Below are 18,208 nucleotides of genomic sequence, written 5' to 3'. Positions count from 1 at the left end.
TTCCTCCACCAATCTCGGCTCGTGTCCCAAGATATTGAAGTCAGCTGTATCAACCACTTTAGCCATGTTGTTTGAGTCCAGCTAACTGAAGAAAGTACAGGACTGGGAAGTCTAGATGGTATGGTTTAAGACTGCATTGTGGATTTCCATTATACTGAAGGAAATGGGAGCATCATACCTCACATGTCCATTCACACAAATCTCTTACCAAGTACTCCAGTTGATGGTGACATTCTTAAAGCGTCGAATTCTCATTAATAGTATGTGCATAATAATTTGGAATGCTCCCACCACACTTTGAGTGAAGAAGTTCCCTCTAATGTTAGGGGGAACATTAGAGGGAACTTCTTCACTCAAAAAGTGGTGGGAGTGTGGAATGGGCTGCTATCTGATGTGGTAAATGCGGGCTCGCTCTTAACTTTTAAGAGTAAATTGGATAGATACATGGACGAGAGAGGTTTGGAGGGGTATGGGCTGGGGGCAGGTAAATGGGTCTAGCGGAATAATGTTTCGGCACAGACTAGAAGGGCCGAATGGCCTGTTTTCTGTGCTGTAGTTTTCTATGCTTCTATGGTAAGAAGAAGAATAGGCCAATCACCATTGAGCCTTTTTTCAATATTCCATTAGATCATGGCTGATCTGGATTTATGTTCCATTTGCTTTGGGAGGATTTGTGCGCCTTTATAACCTGCCCTGACAAAGATCTATCATCCTCACTATTCACAGTGTCAATTGACCCTTGTTAGGGTAAGAGGTTCGAATTTCACCTTTCTTCCTTTGCTATAGATTTTGCTGGATCTATAGGTGTGCTTTAAAACTTTCCAAAGAATTTTGGCTCATTGTAAAACAATTTTTTAATGATGTAAAGTGCTTTGGAAGTTTTATTTTATAACCTACAGCCTTTTATAGTGCAGCTGTGGAATAGAATGTGGCTTCGGAGACTGGTTACAGTGCATGGTTCAGAACACTTGGCAGAGCCTCATGTTTGTGCACAGTCATTGAAATTGAAACAGTATTCAGCAGAGTAGAATGACCTGTTAAATAAAGGTCAAGGTGTACTTCTAAGTGGGCTTCACTGAAATTGCCCAAATTTTATTTTTAGATATTAAGATTTTATTTTAAGATATTAAGCCAAAATATATAATCACTACCAGTTTAGATTTTATACAGAAAAAAGGCCTGTACCCTCCTTTTAACTGCAGTGAGCTAAGAAAATTGTCATAAAAGGAAAAATCGTGCAGCTAATATTGGTGGTAACTCTTTTTCATGGTAGCATTGCAACAACTACATCATCCTCCCTATTCCCACACTCATTATTTATTAGCAACACCGTCTGGTAGTTGTATCCTCTCATAGTTGAACATCTAATACAATGAACAACCCATTTATAATGAATCGACTGAGTTACTCATGATTGAAAGAACCAAAGTTGTCCAAAATAGCATTTCCCAGGTTCCAAACAGCTCTAGAAAGATTAACTTAAAACGTTGTGTATTTTCACCAGGGCCTAAGTGAGCCAGTGTGATTGCAGATATGAATGCAATAAAGTTGTTAACACATAGTGCTAACAACTGAAAAATAATTTTGAACTTGTGTAATGTTTTGTAAAGCAGAGCATGTTCAACTAACAGAACGAATGCAGGGTGAGACGTTACATCTGACTGAGATGGAGCTATTTTTAGTTTGTTTTTCTGTTGCAACGTCTCACTCTCCTGGAGGCAAGTCTGCTTTTCACTTATTAGGCTCAATGCTTCTTTGTTTCCTTTCTGAGGAATAGTACCTACACTTTGCTGTTCCTAAGTCTTGCATATTACTACATTTGCTGGATTGTTGTCCCTGAGCAAGACACATTCAATGGCGATTCCAAATTCTGGGATTGGATTTGGAATTTTTAGTGCAAAACAAGATGATGCAACTTGTTACTGATGCAGTTTCACAGTACTGTCAATGCCATTTAATTTTATAAGTCATTTGTTTCTCTCTGTGTCCGTGTCATTTTTTTCCATCTGACGTTTGTTATAGTGAAATTTCTTATTGATTTTTCCTCCCCCATTCACCTTAGACTTTTTAAGCATTGAATCTATTTTTATAATGATTTATCATAGTACTTTTGGGAAAGACTTAGTTTTAGAGAGAGTGTTCCTTGTGTGCCCAAGTAAATTCACTGATCAAAGCAGCAGTTTGGACATTTAATGCTGTTGCTCCTTCCCAACAGCAAAGCTTATGATTTGAAGAGATGATACATAAATTGATCAGGAACACCAAACTGAATTCTTGTAGCATATTGAAGAATAAAATAAAGGCAGTCCAGAAAGTTCAGTTCTGTGGCTATCTTAGCTGCAGTCAGGTTACTGCTATCCATGTTGATGATGTCTCAGTGCTAAGAAATGGATCTAAGATGAGCTGCAGTGTGACTAAATGACCTCTGATTGAAAGCGTGTTCATGTTAAGAAAGGATGCAATTGACCTTTGAAACATTTAACATTCTGAGGGGCAACAAACAGTCTGCTGGAGGAACTCAGTGGGCAGAGCAGCATCTGTGGGGGGGGAAGGAATTGTCAAGACACTACATCAATTCCTCTCCTCCCACAGATGCTGCTCAACCCGCTGAGTCCCTCCAGCAGATTGTTTGTTGCTCCATATTCCAGCACCTGCAGTCACTTGTGTGTAATATTCCGATGGGTTTCCTCCAGCGGGATGATCTCAGATCAGGGGCCAGAGTTCCAGGATAGGGTGTCACCCATTTAAGACTGAGATGATAAAGAATTTCATCTCTTAGAGGGTTGTGAATATTTGGAATTCTCCAACCCAGTCTGCTGTCTTTAAGTGCATTCAAGGCTGATTTTTCTTTAGATTTGGAGGGGACTCGATGGTTTTGGTAACCAGGCTGGAAAGTGGAAGTTGCAGCTGAGATCAGAGCAACTGTAATCTTATTGAATGGTGGAGCAGGCTCGAGGGGCCATGTGGCCTACTCCTGCTTCTTATGCTCCTTGGCTGACTGTGATGCTTCACAGTTGAGCAGCCTGAAGATACATCACTATCCAAATTCGAACATGAAGAATGCCAGACTTACCAACGTGGTGTGGGCTATCTTGACCTCCGATACATACACAAATGAGTCTCCCAGTCTGCAGGGAGGATGGTGAAGATGAAGATGATGATGAAGATGGTGAGGATGAAGATGGTGATGAAGATGGTGATGAAGAGGAAGAAGAAGGTGAAGATGAAGAAGATGGTGATGAAGATGGTGAAGATGGTGAGGATGAAGAAGGTGATGAAGATGGTGATGAAGTTGAAGAAGATGAAGATGAAGACGATGATGAAGAAAATGGAAATGAAGAAGAAAAGTAAAATGAGAGCTTGCTTGTGCTTTTCACAGATTTCTCTGCACCACCGCTTGCCCACCCTCACTGCTTTTACCATCACAGTGTAATCGAAATCCATTCAATAATACTGCCCACTACTCTCTTTATTGTGAAAGTCTTTCAGCCCCAGGACATCCCCCTTTTTCGATCTTCTATTAGTTAATCCAGCTGCAGTGAATGAAAGTAATCGAAGTAGTTGCTTGATTAGTTGGCATTTCAAATGTTAGCAGCATAATAATCCTATTTACACACACCAATGCAAACAAGACCTGGCGTACTCAAGCATTCTACACCATTCAAAAAGTCATGATTGTTCTGATTGCAGCCCAAACCCCACTTTTCTGCCTGTCCCCCAGAACCTTTGATTCATCTGTTGTTAACCATTTCAAGACAACATTTAAAGAACAGATTCATTCAATAAAAACATATTTAACAGCCTGCATCAGGTTTCCAAACATCTGACCTCAGAGATTTCACAAAGGGTTTAGGCTGAGTGTAAGGACTTGCCTGTTCTAAATCATAACTTGTATTGTTGTAGTTTAAATTTTCTGAACCTCGAAGTTTCTATTTAATTATTCTTGCTCTTTATTATAATTTTTAAATGATTATATGCTTGTGTGCTGTAAGGGATCCACAAAATTATATTGCGAGTATTTGAATGTGGAGGAAAATCATAATTAGCTTGTTGTCGGGTGTTGTTTGTTGAACTTTGTTTATAATGAGGGGATTTAGAATTATTTAGCACAGAATTGGGCTCTATGGCCCACCGAATCTGCACTACACACCAACCACCCATTTACACTAATCCCATTTTATGCTCCCTGGGTCTTCATCAGTTACACCCAGATTCTACTGCCTAGCTACACACTAGCGGCAATTTACAGTGACCAACTAACCCACCAATCTGTGTGTCTTTGGTGCACGAGAGGAAACTGGAGTACCTGGATGAAAATCATGCAGTCACAGGGAGAATGTACAAACTCCCACACAGACTGTAGCACCAGGGGTTCAGGATTGAAACCAGATCACTGGAGCTGTGAGGCAGTAATTCTACTTGCTGTACCACTGTGTTGCCCAATGCACAGTTGGAAATATTTCATTTGCTGATTGTGTGATGCAATCAAAATTATCAAATTTTGGAATAAGATAAAATTCTTTACTCAAAAATTGAGTATCACCTTAATCTAGCTCTTCTTGTGTTCCTTTCCCCTCTCCCTATCTGAGCTATAGTGGCAGATACTGTATAGTAGTCTTGCCAGGTATGATACATCTGAAACCAGATCAGACCGCAGCTAGGTGGAACCTAGTCACAGAGTCTAACTAATCTGACCTTGTGCAAAATGCATGCCTTGGATCATTTACCCGAGTCCATTCACTGTTCCTTATTAGAATGTAGAACATTACAGCACAGTACAGGCTCTTCGGCCCATGATGTTATGCCGACATTTTATCCTGCTCTTACATCTATCTAACCCTTCCCTCCCACATAGCCCTCCATTATTCTATCATTCATGTGTCTATCTAAGAGACTCTTAAATGTCCCTAATGTACCTGCCCCCACAGTCTCTACCAGCAGTAAATTCCACACACCCACCACTCTCTGTTTAAATTAACTTAACCCTGACCTTATACCTTCCTCCAATCATTTTAAAATTATGCCCCCTTGTGTTAGCCATTTTCGCCCTGGGAAAAAGTCTGACTGTCCACTCGATCTATGTCTCTTATCATCTTGTACACCTCTATCAAGTCACCTCTCATCCTCCTCTCCAAGGAGAAAAGCCCTAGCTCACTCAACCTATCATCATTATATTTACAGTTAAATATTTAGCAGATTCAATGAACAGTCGCAAGTTTGCAAAATAAAGCTCTATAATTTCATTAAAATCTTGTATTTTGCTTAAAGTAATTACACTTCCGAAGGGTCATCAACCTGAAACATCGAGACCCTTCATCCATTCAGATGAAGGGCCTCGACCCAAAATGTTGATTGTCCAATTCCCTCCACAGCTCCTGCCTGACCTGCTGAGTCCCTCCAGCTTCTTGTTCGTTGCTCCAGATCCCAGCATCTGCAGTCTCTTGTGTCTCCAACCTGAGACATTGTTTCTAGCTTTTTCTGTTTTATTTCAGATTTTCAGTATCTGCAATTTTTTGATCTTCATACATCTCCAAATGGTCCTGTTTTGGTCAGGAACATTTCTGAATGGTTGACTATACGATAAATGTAATGCTGAAGTTTTAAAAACAGGAAACCTGGTTTAAATGTATATTCAGTTCAAATTATTGTAACGTTAAATTTAAAAGGGTCTAGACAGTAGATTTATATAGAAATTTGTGGAAAGGCTTTCCTGCTACTCTGATAGAGACAAATATTTCTGGATGCTTGGACATTACCAACACATTAACTAATCTCAAGCAATGGACATTAACTAATCTCAAGCAACACAAAAAGTGCCAGAGGAACTTCGTAGGTCAGGCAGCATCTATGGAGAGAAATGGACAGTCAATGTTTCGGGTCGAGACCCATAATCTGGTCTGGAAAGAAAGAGGGGAGATAGCCAGTCTCAATTGTCTTCAAGGATGGAAGTAAAATTAATCACATTCCATTCTTTGCTGCAAGCAAGCCAGAACAAAAGCTAAATCTACCTGCTGTGACATAGTTCTCCATTCGAGCTGGGAAAGCGTAAGGTTCAGAGAAAAGTCAAGTATGATCTGTGTAAAATAACAGAAGTTGTTCTATTTAACCGACAAAATCTCATGAACTAACCCACCCCCTCTCCGCCCCACCCCACCAAAACTGCAGTGATACAATTTCTCAGAAGCTGTAGCAAGAACTATTTTCTAATTGTCTTAAAGTGGGAGTTCTTTTATTTGAATGAAAGCTTTGGGCTTTCATTCCTATTTATATCAATTAATATTTAATGTTGCTCAGCTAAGTGAGCACTTTAATGTCAGTGATACTTGTTTTAATGTGCTTCCAGGCTTGCAAATGTCTTAATTATTCTATTTCTTACATAATTAACTGCTGTGGAGATCAGTTTAACTCTACTGGGAACTAATTTACTCATTTAAAGGCAAATTAAATCCTAATGCTTCACTTGACTATCTTTCTATAATAATAATTGTAATGGTGCTGACTGTGCAGTGAAAAGCTCGCTTGTATTATAAAAGATTTCCAACTAGGGTTAATATCCTTCCTTTCCTTGTGCATACTTCATTAATCTTGTAAATATCATTCATGTGATGAATGACAGAAGCAGGCAGCATGTTTTTACCTTGTGGATACCCTTTAGATGCCAATCAGAAACTAGGTTTCACTTGGTTCATTTTTTTCTCTCTCCAGGGAGGTAAAGGAAGAATAGGAGTGGTTATTTCATCGTATATGCACTTCACCAATATTTCTGCAAGGTAATACCTGAAATTGATGCACTTCGCTAAAGTTGGTACAGTCTTTGATTGTGAGGACTCGATTAGTTAATTGGTGATTTGTTGAATTCATTATGTTCTTTTCCTTTTTCCTACTCTTGTCTTGCCATCTTATGCAAAAGGTATATTCCTTTTGTCTTGGAATGATCAATAAATGCTGGCCTTGCCAGTATCATCCACATCCCATAAAATGAATATTAAAAAAAAAACTTGAAATCAAACAGAAAAGGTTGGAAATACTGAGGTAATACATGGAAAGAGAGCAAGAGTCAAAGTTTCAGCTTGGTGATCTTTCATTAGAACAGTTCTGATAAAAATTCATCAAACTGAAATGTTAATTCTCATTTTTCTCCACATGTTGCTTGACCTGCTGAAAATTTCCAGGATTTATTGTTCCAATTATCTTCAATATTTTGCTTTGGTACAAAATTTAACCTTGCCGTTGCTGCTCAACAGACAGCTACTAAGAAATTTGGCAGGCAAGCAACTAACCCGGTCCCACTTCATAATCAGTACAACAGTACAAATTTGTTTAAAACTTTCAGTTTTTCTCATGTCTATCTGAACAGCTTTCTGACTTTAAAATGATGTTTGCCATCTAAGCATTACTTTCGCCTGCTGTTGATGCTTAAAGTTCACTCATCTGAACTGTTTATCATTACAGTGCTGATCAAGCTCTTGACAGGTTTGCAATGAAGAAATTCTATGATGATAAAGTTTCTGCCTTAATGCAGCCATCACAGAAACGGTGAGTATGGGAAGTTAGCTTATTTGGTCTCATTTGAGCTCCTTTTATTGATTAGCCAATGGTATGAGCTAATCAATTTTTTAATGATATCTTGCAAATCACTTCAGTGGAGATGAAGAACAAAATTTAAGACTCCTTAGCCCAAAGTAGAACTTAAAGCAGCAGTGTGCTGAGCAGCCTGGATAATCTATCACCACAGTTTGAAAAATAAATTTAGAATTCAAGAATTAACATTTCAATTTTGTTTTTAAAAGATCTGGCATTGGATTTTGTGTAAATAATTTTACATTTTTGGTTTAAGATTTTATCTTACTCCCTATTAAGTACATTTTCACTACATTGTAATTGCACACATCTGGAGAATGGTGAGAGGTAACTGAAATGACCTCTGGTGAACTGCTAAAGTTACTGCTTGCTTGTTTTCATATTTACTGAAGAAAAATGAATGAAGAAAAGATGCTAGAAATATTATTAGTGTTTTAGAGACAAAGTTTTCATCCTGGACACATGCGTACCAACACAATCCCAAATTTTGACCTCTAATCCATTGAATTGAATTGCATACAATCTGCTGCAAAAATAAAAGACTATTTGGCACTCATTTTTCCTTATCTAACAGAATGCTTGAGAACAAAAAAACAGGAGTAGTTCTCAAGCAAAGTATAGCAGTCATGCAGTGATATTTATGTGGCAAAACAAGAGAAATTATTCCAGGTACTTAAAAGTGTTAAACAATCTCGTTCACTGTAATGGTTAAAAAGCAGAACCAGGAAACTATCAGCTCTGTTTTTTCTTTATTTTCTCTGCCCTCCTGTACAATTGTTTTTCTATTCTCTGAAACCTGGGGTTCCCGATGGCTCATTTTGGGCACAAGTCCTTGCTGGAAATCTGTTCAATTACAGTGGGTGGCAAGAACTGAAGTGGAAGGTTGATGTACTGCTAGAGAAAAATGCTGCAGAAGAGTGAACACAGAGGGCTGATACCCCTCTTTCTTCCACCGCCACCCCTATTCACCCCGTCTAGCATGATGCAATGTCGACCAGTTGTGACATTCTTTTGCTACCTTGCCGGAGATTAATCATAGCTGCAAAGATGGGAATCAGCTATAGGATTGATAGCTTATCCATTAAATTTCAACTTGATATATTTTTAAATCAATAGTGTTTGTAATGGTGTTTCTAGTGGCACATTTGAACATGAATGAAATGCTGTATGATATTCTTGTATCAAGTTTTTTTTAAGGTTTAGTATGTCAGTCAGTCGTGTGCAGTGGAGGGTACTTTGAAATGTATACTTGCGTTGGATGAAGTAAATAAACAACCTTTTATTGATGAAGTATTTGATAAAATTTCCATTCCTTGGTAAAGGGCTCTTTTATATCTGCAAGGTTAATGGATAGCTTTTGGTGAATAAATCATTTTAGACCCAGCTGGAAAAAGGAAGTGAAACTTGTTAAGCATTGCCATAACAAATACAAGTGGAAGTGTATATTTTTGCCATGGCTGCAAAGACAACTTTAATAATCCTATCAAAAATATAACATTTTCCTATCACTAATATGCCAATTTCAGCAAAAGTGTACCTAGCTTTGTGCTTTTGCAATAATGATTCCATGCTTGGTACAACTGAAGGAAATTTTACTGCATTCTTGGACTCCTCATGTTACAGAACTATTTTACTAATTCTGTTACATGAATGTGAAATAATGTGGGGTATTAATATGAAAGTCATCTCCATTATAACTCTGGAAAATACAGATAATTTAATGATGTTGGTTACTGGAGACTAGAATATATTTCAGGTCCCTGGTGTGCCACATGCCCTCTGGGTAAAGTTTTCAGGCTCATTTCACACGATTCATGCAGTCGGGACACATTAATGCCAGTTAATACAGTATGGATTGGACTCTTGACTTGAGCTGAGGAGTTAGTGTGCCAATTAGTTCCTCTGAGTATTTGGGATTGATATTTGCATTAACGTTGGTTGTAATGAAAATGGTGCTCTGCTTTTGTAATTTAAGGATAACTGTTTAGCACCATCTGGGGAAAGGAGCAACCCACTTTAAATTGGCATATTCGTTTATTTTTTCTAAACTAACCAATACTCTATAACATGTAGAGTAGCTACTTCAAAGGATAGCTTGCTTTGGCAGTACATAAGAGAGCAATAGTCTTAGCATTGTGATTTTCTCATGGAAAATCTAACTCTTTGAACATAATCGTGCTACTTCTAAACCAATATAAATCTTAGAGATTATTTTCAATGCACATATGTTGAGATTTTATTTCTAATTTTAAACTACAGGATAAAAAACATGTAATCTACTTCTTAAAGTTACAAAAGCAACTCAGGTTCATGCTTTGTGATTTGGAACAGATCTCTATTGTGGGACCTCACTCCCTGAAGCCTGAAAAATGAGATTGGCAATAGACTAGTCATTCAATTTTTCTTTATTGCAGTGGGATACATCAGAAATAAACCACCATTTAGCAAAGGACTATTAAACTCTGCTGTTCCACACCTAGGATTGCTGGCCCCAATAGGACCTTGGCTCCATGCTTATCTGGAGATGCATGGGAAGAAGCTGTGGCCTCGGTGATCTCATGAATGACCGAGGCTGACAAGTCATTCATCATTGATGCTTTCCTGTTCTCTGAGTCTGTCAAAGCACAGAGACAATGAGTTGCTTTTTAACTGTCTGAAAAGTCCTGATGAAGCTTAATTCAGGTTTTCTATTCCCAATAATTGAAATTCCCTAGCGTAGCCTTCAGTTCCTGACGAACACTCCTTTTAAAGCTATTCCTTTTAAAAAGCTGTCAAAAAGTTTTGTTGCTGTACAGGATGCAAAGCAAGCGGTAAGTGTTAAATGTTGAAAGGGATCACAGGAATCTCAAGGACCCATGTAAGCTTGAGGAATAGATATTCTAGGAACAAATTTAAAACTACATTGTGTTGTTGGAAACTTCATTTGGGAACTGGCATGTCTCTTCTACACATGAAGTGCCACAGTTATGGAGGCAGTTATTAAATTGGATCATTGGTATCCACTCCCACAACACTGAAGCTTTTGTGTGTTAAGTTCATTTTGGGTAGTAACCAAGCAAAAATCTGTAGTTTTAAGTAAACTTCATGGCTTATTTGGGGGAAAAAAGGTTCAGTTGAGAACATGTTATGTCGATTTTGGAAGTGCAGTAAACAAATCTGGTGACCGCAAAATTTGGAATAACTTCTCAAAGGAAACAGGTGTTAATGGTGTCTCTTCTGAGCAAGTATTTTGTACAAATTTGACTTATGAACTTCCTCTGTCCTAAAATACTGAATTCCCATCAGAAAGAAACCTAAAACAGAATTCTATAGGATCTGAAAAATTCTTTAATTAGAGCATTGAAACAAAGCAAAACTATTAGATTGTACTGTATTTAAGTGGCAAATAGGACAGGACAATTGTCTGAGGTGTCAGTGGTGGAGCACTTTGGGACCAATGACCATAGTTCTATTAGTTTTAAATTAGTTACGGAAAGGGTCAGACCTGATCCATAAGTTAAAGTTCTAAATTGGAGCAAGGTAAATTTTGATGGTATTAGACACGGGTTTGAAAAAGTTGATTGGAGTAGGTTGCTTGCAGGCAAAGGAACATCTGGCAAGTGGGAAGCTTTTAAAAGTGAGACAGGGTGGTGAAAAAGGCTTTTGACAAGTTGGCCTTCATCAGTCAGGGCACTCAGTATAGAAGTTGTGATGTTATGTTGCAGTTGTGCAAGACATTGGTGAGGCCACATTTGGAATATTGTGTCCAGTTTTGGTCATCTTTCTACAGGAAAGTTGCCATTAAGCCGGAAAGAGTGCAGGGGAGATTTACAAAGATCTGTTGATTGGAGATTTACAAGGATCCTGATGTTGCCAGCATTTGAGGGACTGAGTTATGGAGAGAGGGTGAGCAGGTTGGGACTTTGTTCATTGAAGTGGGGGAGAATGAGAGGAGATCTTATAGAGGTGTATAAAATCCTAAGGGGCATAGATAGGGTCAATACGTACAGTCTTTTTCCCAGGGTTGGAGAATGAAGAACTAGAGGGCATAGGTTTATGGTGAGAGGGGAGAGATTTAATAGGATCCTGAAGGGCAGCTTTTTCAGCCAGAGCGTGATTAGTATATGGAATGAGCTGCCAGCAGAAGTGGTTGAGGCAGGTGCATAAACAACATTTAGAAGGTACTTGGACAGGTATATGGGTAGGAAAGGTTTAGAGGGATATGGGCTAAGCATGGGCAAATGGGACTAGCTTAGATGGGAATTTTGGTTGGCGTGGACCAGGGCCCCATTTCCAGGCTGTATGACTCGATGAAAGTCAAATATTAACTGCAGATCTCTGACCATGAATGTGTGAGCTTTCATATTAGGAAATAGAAAAGGATTAACTGCAAGGAGTCCAGCTGACAAACCTTGACAATGAAGGAACATTCACCTACTCGCCTTGCCCCGTCCTCAGGGTAACAGAATAAATAGGAAGAAAGTTGTAGCTAATTCAGGAGAAATGCACGGATGGCTTTCCCGCTCCCTTCAGCCAAACAAGAAAGCTTCTGAAACGTCATCCTCCTTCCTGAAACAAGGTTTCCCTTCTACCATAATTGATGCAGCCCTCATACCACACACGTTTCCTCCATTTTCAGCACATCTGCTCTGAACTCGCTGCCCCCCGCCCCCCACCACCATCTAAACAGTTCTTCAAAGTGAAGCAGAGATTCACCTGCACATCCTCCAACCTGATCTACTGCATTTGGTGTTTGCAATGTGGCCTTCCCTACATTAGTAAAACCGAGTGTAGACTAGGCGACTGCTTTGCAGAACACCTGTGCTCTGTCCACAATGGCCATCTTGTTGCAGGTCATTTTAACTCCCCTTCCCATTCCCACACTCACCCTTCTGTCCTCAGCCTTCTCCATTGCTTCAGAGAGGCCTAACGCAAATCGGAAGAACAAACACCTCCTATTCCACTTGAGTAGCTAACAATCAATGGTATGAATATTGAATTTAACAATTTCAGGTAACCCACACCCGCTGCCCCGAGTGCTCCCATTGTACACACTGCCCTGTCCACTTAGTTTTCTTCTCCCTTTGTTCATCCCTCCCATCCACTCCCCCACCTGGTTCTATCTGCCCACCAGCCCCTCCCCATCTGGTTCCATCTATCAGCTACCAGCCTCCGTTCCCCAAACCCCTGCTATGTACTGGCATTCTGGCAATCTTTCCTGTTTCCCCTCTGTCCTAATGCAGGGTCTTGACCCAGAACGTTGACTTACACCTTTTGACTCCACAGATGCTGCTTGTTCCGCTGAGTACTTCCAGTGTCTGTTTTTGTTCTAGCTTCCAGTATCCGCATGGAGACCAGTGTTACCCAACATTCATTTCAAATGTCTACCTTCTGTAATTGGAAAGGACCACCTCTCCCAGGAACTTGCTTCACTTACTCGCTTCTCCCATGGTGCATCTCGCAACATTTAGTTCATGACATTACATGAACATGCATTTTTAATAGTTGAAAGATTAAAGAAAGTAATATACTGTAAGTACCATAGATCAGACTAACTTTATATTTTTTTTTCCTTCAGGTATGTCCATTTTTTAAATGGTCTGCTGTCTGGTTCAGTGAAAATGAACACCACTCCATTGTTCCTGCACTTTGTCATTTTGCATGGCATTCCCAGTTTTGATACCGGCGGAGGTAATTCTTTGAAGTCAGAAAAGAATGGGGACAGAGAAATTTAGTCACTAAATAACAATCATTAATAGTTGAGATGAACCTCCTTTTGTGTTCATAAGCTGCAAAATGGCCTTGTTAAGAATTGCAATCATGCTGTACTCTGAGTGCTGTGACTTGATTCTCAAACTGGTTTGCCTGGGAATCAGCTACAGAGAACTATTTGGTTACTCTTCAGGAAACTGCTCAGTAAAGTTAAATATAAAATGATCATACAACTTTTAATGTTTTATCAAAATTCAAATGTGTTTTTAATGGCAAACATTTCCATGACTAACACTTGCAAACGGTAGAGGCTGGAGTTAAAGCTGCCATTCAGCCACCCTTAACAAGCTGAAAATTTCATTAATGGAACTAATGCTTCCACAAAAGAAAGAAATGATGAGCTAAATTCTTGACCAATTTCTGTTTAGTATTTGGGTCACAAAAGTTTAGAGGGATATGGGCCAAACATAGGCAAATTGGACTAGTTTAGATGGGCATCTTGGTTGGTGTGGACAACTTGGGCCAAAGGACCTGTTTCCATGCTGTGTTACTCTGACTATTATCAAGGCTTAATTTCCGTGATAAAAAGAAATTCTATTTTCTATACAATCGTACCTCACTTTACCTTTCCTTTATGAGGCTAATTTGAAGAACAGTATTTATTGTAGATCAGCCATTAAAGAATTGTACATAGCTGTGCAATTTAATATTTGATATGTATTAGAAACTCGATATTATAAGTTTCAAATGGCAGGAATTCTCACTTAATAATTGTTATTTTGCAGTTTGCCGCCCATTTTTAAAGATTTACCAAGCAATGCAACCAGTCTACACTTCAGGAATCTAGTAAGTTTTACTCTAATAATGTAAACCAGGTTTGACTAGATTTGACTTTGCATTTTTAGTCCTTCTGTTCACGTGGAGGCAGGGGAGGTGGATGGAAATAAAACATGTTTCATATTCCATTCCTTTTTTTTATAGCAATGTTGGGGCTGAAAATCAGAGCAGAATATGCATTTCGATAGAGCCAGCGCAGCTTCTTAAAGGTGATATAATGGTGAGTTCACTGTGACCCAACAACAATCGTGGCCTGACCAAAGTGAAGGAAAAATTACCTCAAAGTTGAGTTTATTGTAATATGCATAAGTGCATGTATGCACAGCTGCAATGAAAAACTTACGTGCAGCAGCATCACAGGCACATAGCATAATACAAGCAGCATTCACAAGGAAAACATAAACATAAATTATACAAAGGAATCTTATTACATTTTTGGGGAGGAAAACAGGAAGAATTTTCTGAGACTGACTTGATCTGCTTGATTTGGCCCCAGTTATATCAATCAGTAAGATTGTGGCTGATCTTTTACTTCAGTCTATTTTCCTGCACTATCCCTAAACTCATTGATTTCCTTAATGCCCAAAAATTGATGATCTCTGTCTTGACTATACTCAGTGGCAGAGCTTCCATTCGCCCTTTGCAGAGAATTCCAAAAATTCATTATCTTCCAGGTGAAGAAATCATTTCTTGTCAATGTCCTGAATGGCTGAACTCTAGTTTATAGATTGTGACCCCTGTTTGTAGACACACCATCCAGGGGAAACATTGACTCCACACCTATTCTGTCAATCCTCAGAGGAATTTTGTTTGTTTCAATGAAATCAGCCCTTGTACTTCTAAACTTCAGAGTGTACAAGCCCAGCCTGTTTAATTTGGACAAACGGAGAATTAATCTGGTAACATTCTCTGCTCTCCCACTTTCTTCCTTAGGCACTGAGCCCCCACCTGTACACAATATTCCAGTTGCAGTTTCACCAGGTTGGAGCAAAATGCTTCTACTCCTGTACTCATATCCTCTTACAATCAAGGCCAACATACTGTTTCCCCTTTGAATTGGCTGTTGAATCTACATGTTAACACCTCATGACACCTAAGTCCCCCTCAACACCAATACCAGTTGATCTCTTACTATTTAAAAAAAACACTCCAGCTTTCTATTTTCTCAACCAAAATGGATGATCTCACATTTTCCCACGTTATATTCCACCCACCATGCAATTGTCCATTTATTTAGCCTGTCCACGTCTCCCTGAAGCTTCTCTGCATCCACTGCCATTACAATCCCTTCCATTTATTTTGGAGAGATGCTGTATCTTTCTTCATTTTCACGATATGTTTAACAGAGAAGGTGATAGCCTTAATCATTGACCTGCCACTTTTTCCCTTCCATTGTGAGGAGTCCGCTGATCTCCTTTTACTGACCGCTTTTAAAAAAAAACAAAATTATGTGCATATTTTACCTCAGATGATTGCATTTAACTTGCTCCCTCAGTGTTTCTCCATTGCTTTCCCCATTCTCGCTCAGGTCCTTCACTGTTGCCAAGCATCAGTGTAGCAATATCATACCATTCTACTCCCAGTTCTCCATTCCCCTCACACTTGGTAAAATATGCCCTGTCCCTTAAATGCATGGTAACGTCATAAGCCACCCTTTTTTTATGGAGTTGGGGCTGCCCTGGGGATTGTTCACAGCCGGCATGCGGAATCTATTTCTAGTTACATTTACTGTCATTGTGAATTATCTTAGGAAGTTGTCTCAGTACTACAAAAGCCTCACAAACCTCCTGTAATCTTTGGCCTCTCAACCCCCACAAGGTGCTTGCACTTTCCAGCCTGGGAACCAATGTTCTTGAACCTGCTAAAATACAAGCTTTGCATTGATGAAATAACAGCTGTCTGATTTAGCACTTCATCACTTCTGCTGCTTCGGTCCTGGTTATGCTGTGACTGTAGAATCCTGAAACTTGAGTTGGGTCTACTAAGTTTCGAAATGTGGTGTCCCATTTGTTTTGTTTTTACAAGGATCAGCACTGCCTCGGTTGTGTGTTTTGGCAAGATGCCTCCATCCAGTGCAAAGTGGGGATCCAAGCTATTATTTATCTCGTACCCCCGACAGTGATCAATGTAACTCATGCTAAAGTTAGTTTGGTGCAATATAAATATTTAATTTCGACTTTAGAAAGAGTGCAGTTTACTTGTTATTAGTAGTTTTTATGGCTTTCTGGTCTGAAAGCTGACATGCATTATAATTATAACACAGAATGTTGGATGTACTCAATTGATGAGATACCATTGTGGAGAGAGAACAGAGTTAATGGATGGATCTAGGGATGAGCCATAATTATCAGCCTTTCAATTGATGCATTCATCCAGAAACTACTTTCTTAAAGAAGTAACGAAGGTCAGACCAGAGGTGTGCGGTTCTGGTTGCCACACCACAGGAAGGATGTGATTAAGCCAGTGAGGGTGCAGAAACAACTCACAAGGAGGGCTTGATTTATCAGGTGAGATTTGATAGGCTGGGTCTGTTTTCCCTGGAGCAAAGGAGGCTGAGACGTGACATAATAGAGTTATATAAAATTAAGAGAGGCATAGATAGGGTAGATAGCCAGAGTCTGTTTCACGTAATAGGGGTTTCACATGGTAGCCAGAGTCTGCTTCACGTGGTAGAAGCTAAGATTTTCAGGGTATAAGTTCAAGGTGAGAGGAAGGAGGTTTAAAGAGGATCGAAGGGGTACATTTTTCACAGAAAATGGCATCTGGAATGAGCCGGAGAGGTGGTGGTGGAGGCACAAACGGGAACAACAGTTAAGAGGTTGGACATATACTTGAATGAGCAAGGCATTGAGGGAGTTGCAATTAGTACAGGCAAGTGGGATTAATACAGATAGGCATGATGATCGGCACAGACATTGTGGACTGACAGGCCTACTTCTGTGCTGTACAACTCTATGACTCAAGAAAACTAAGAAGCTTGAGCAGCCTGATGCTGGAAGAGACTGCAGAACTATGTTGAAGGGATTATTAAATGATAAGGATTGAGTGGGGGGAGGAATTGTAGTTATGTTGCAATGAGAAGTTACAATGACCAGGCTAATGTGCAATTTGAACTTCAAATTTTATCAAAGTCAGAGTTGAGGAAGCTTCCAAGATCAAACAGTGGGAGATGAAGAAAAGAAACTTGCATTAATTACTTCTGTTTGCCTCATTGCACTTCACAACCAGTGGAGCACTTCTGAAGCATTGTGAGCATCACTGTAACCAATTTTGTACACAACAAGTTTCCATAAATGAAAACGTAGTAACAACAATTTAGTGTGCCTTTCTCATGTTCATTGGGGGATGAAAATTGGCCAGATCCTCTGCTCCTTGGATAGTATGGAATCTTTTATGTCCACCTGGGAGAGCAAACAAGACCTCAGCTTAACATTGCTTCCTTTTTATCCTTGATTCATTTCTGATCATCACTGGCAAGGTCAATGTTTATTGGCCATCCATGTCTACATGTCCTTGAGAAGATGCTAGTGAGCTACCTTCTTGAACTGCTGCAATTCCTCTGGGGAGAGTAGACCCATAGTGCTGTTGGGAGGGAGCTCCGGGATTTGACTGAGAGATGATGAAGGACCTGGTAATGTATTTTCCAAGATAGGATGATGTGCAGCTTGGAGGAAAATTTACAGGTGGTGGTGTTCTCATGCACCTCCTGCACTTGTCCTTCTTGGTGGTAAAGGTTGTGAGTTTGGGAGGCATTGAGTGGGGTTTGTCACTGGAAGCAGTCTGTGGTAATGCAGCTTTCCTGCTGTTTTGCATTGGAGTAGCAGCTCAGTTTTTGTGTGCAAGCCTCTAGAGCTTTGCCACAAGGATTGGTGCTGGGGTGTCAAATTTTCACAATTTTTATACAGGTCCTCCCCATCTGATGAACATCTGACTTCTGTACAGCCCATACATACAAACAAGTATTTTTGGAAACAGACAGGATGGATTTGCTGCTGGGCAGCAGATACCTTCTGCCCCCTGGGAACTCAGTTTGCGGCCGCATTTCCGACTTGCGAGTTGTTCGGGTTACTAAGTTCACAGGAACGGAACCCTGTGATAC

General features: G+C 39.7%; 1 protein-coding gene across 9 annotated transcripts in view; it reads left to right on the top strand.

Annotated features, from left to right (window-relative positions):
• The window catches only part of LOC127570373 (tensin-3-like), a 326,270-nt gene that overhangs the window by 225,519 nt on the left and 82,543 nt on the right, over positions 1–18,208 (top strand). For all 9 annotated transcript variants that reach the window (XM_052015880.1, XM_052015879.1, XM_052015884.1 and 6 more), the window contains 5 exons: positions 6,706–6,770; positions 7,453–7,536; positions 13,139–13,251; positions 14,058–14,118; positions 14,254–14,329. In XM_052015880.1, the coding sequence (XP_051871840.1) occupies positions 6,706–6,770; positions 7,453–7,536; positions 13,139–13,251; positions 14,058–14,118; positions 14,254–14,329 (399 nt within the window). The remainder of the gene's footprint in view (positions 1–6,705; positions 6,771–7,452; positions 7,537–13,138; positions 13,252–14,057; positions 14,119–14,253; positions 14,330–18,208) is intronic.

Source organism: Pristis pectinata, chromosome 5 (assembly GCF_009764475.1).
Source record: "Pristis pectinata isolate sPriPec2 chromosome 5, sPriPec2.1.pri, whole genome shotgun sequence".
Lineage (NCBI taxonomy): Eukaryota > Metazoa > Chordata > Chondrichthyes > Rhinopristiformes > Pristidae > Pristis > Pristis pectinata.
This window is presented reverse-complemented; position numbering and strand designations above follow the sequence as displayed.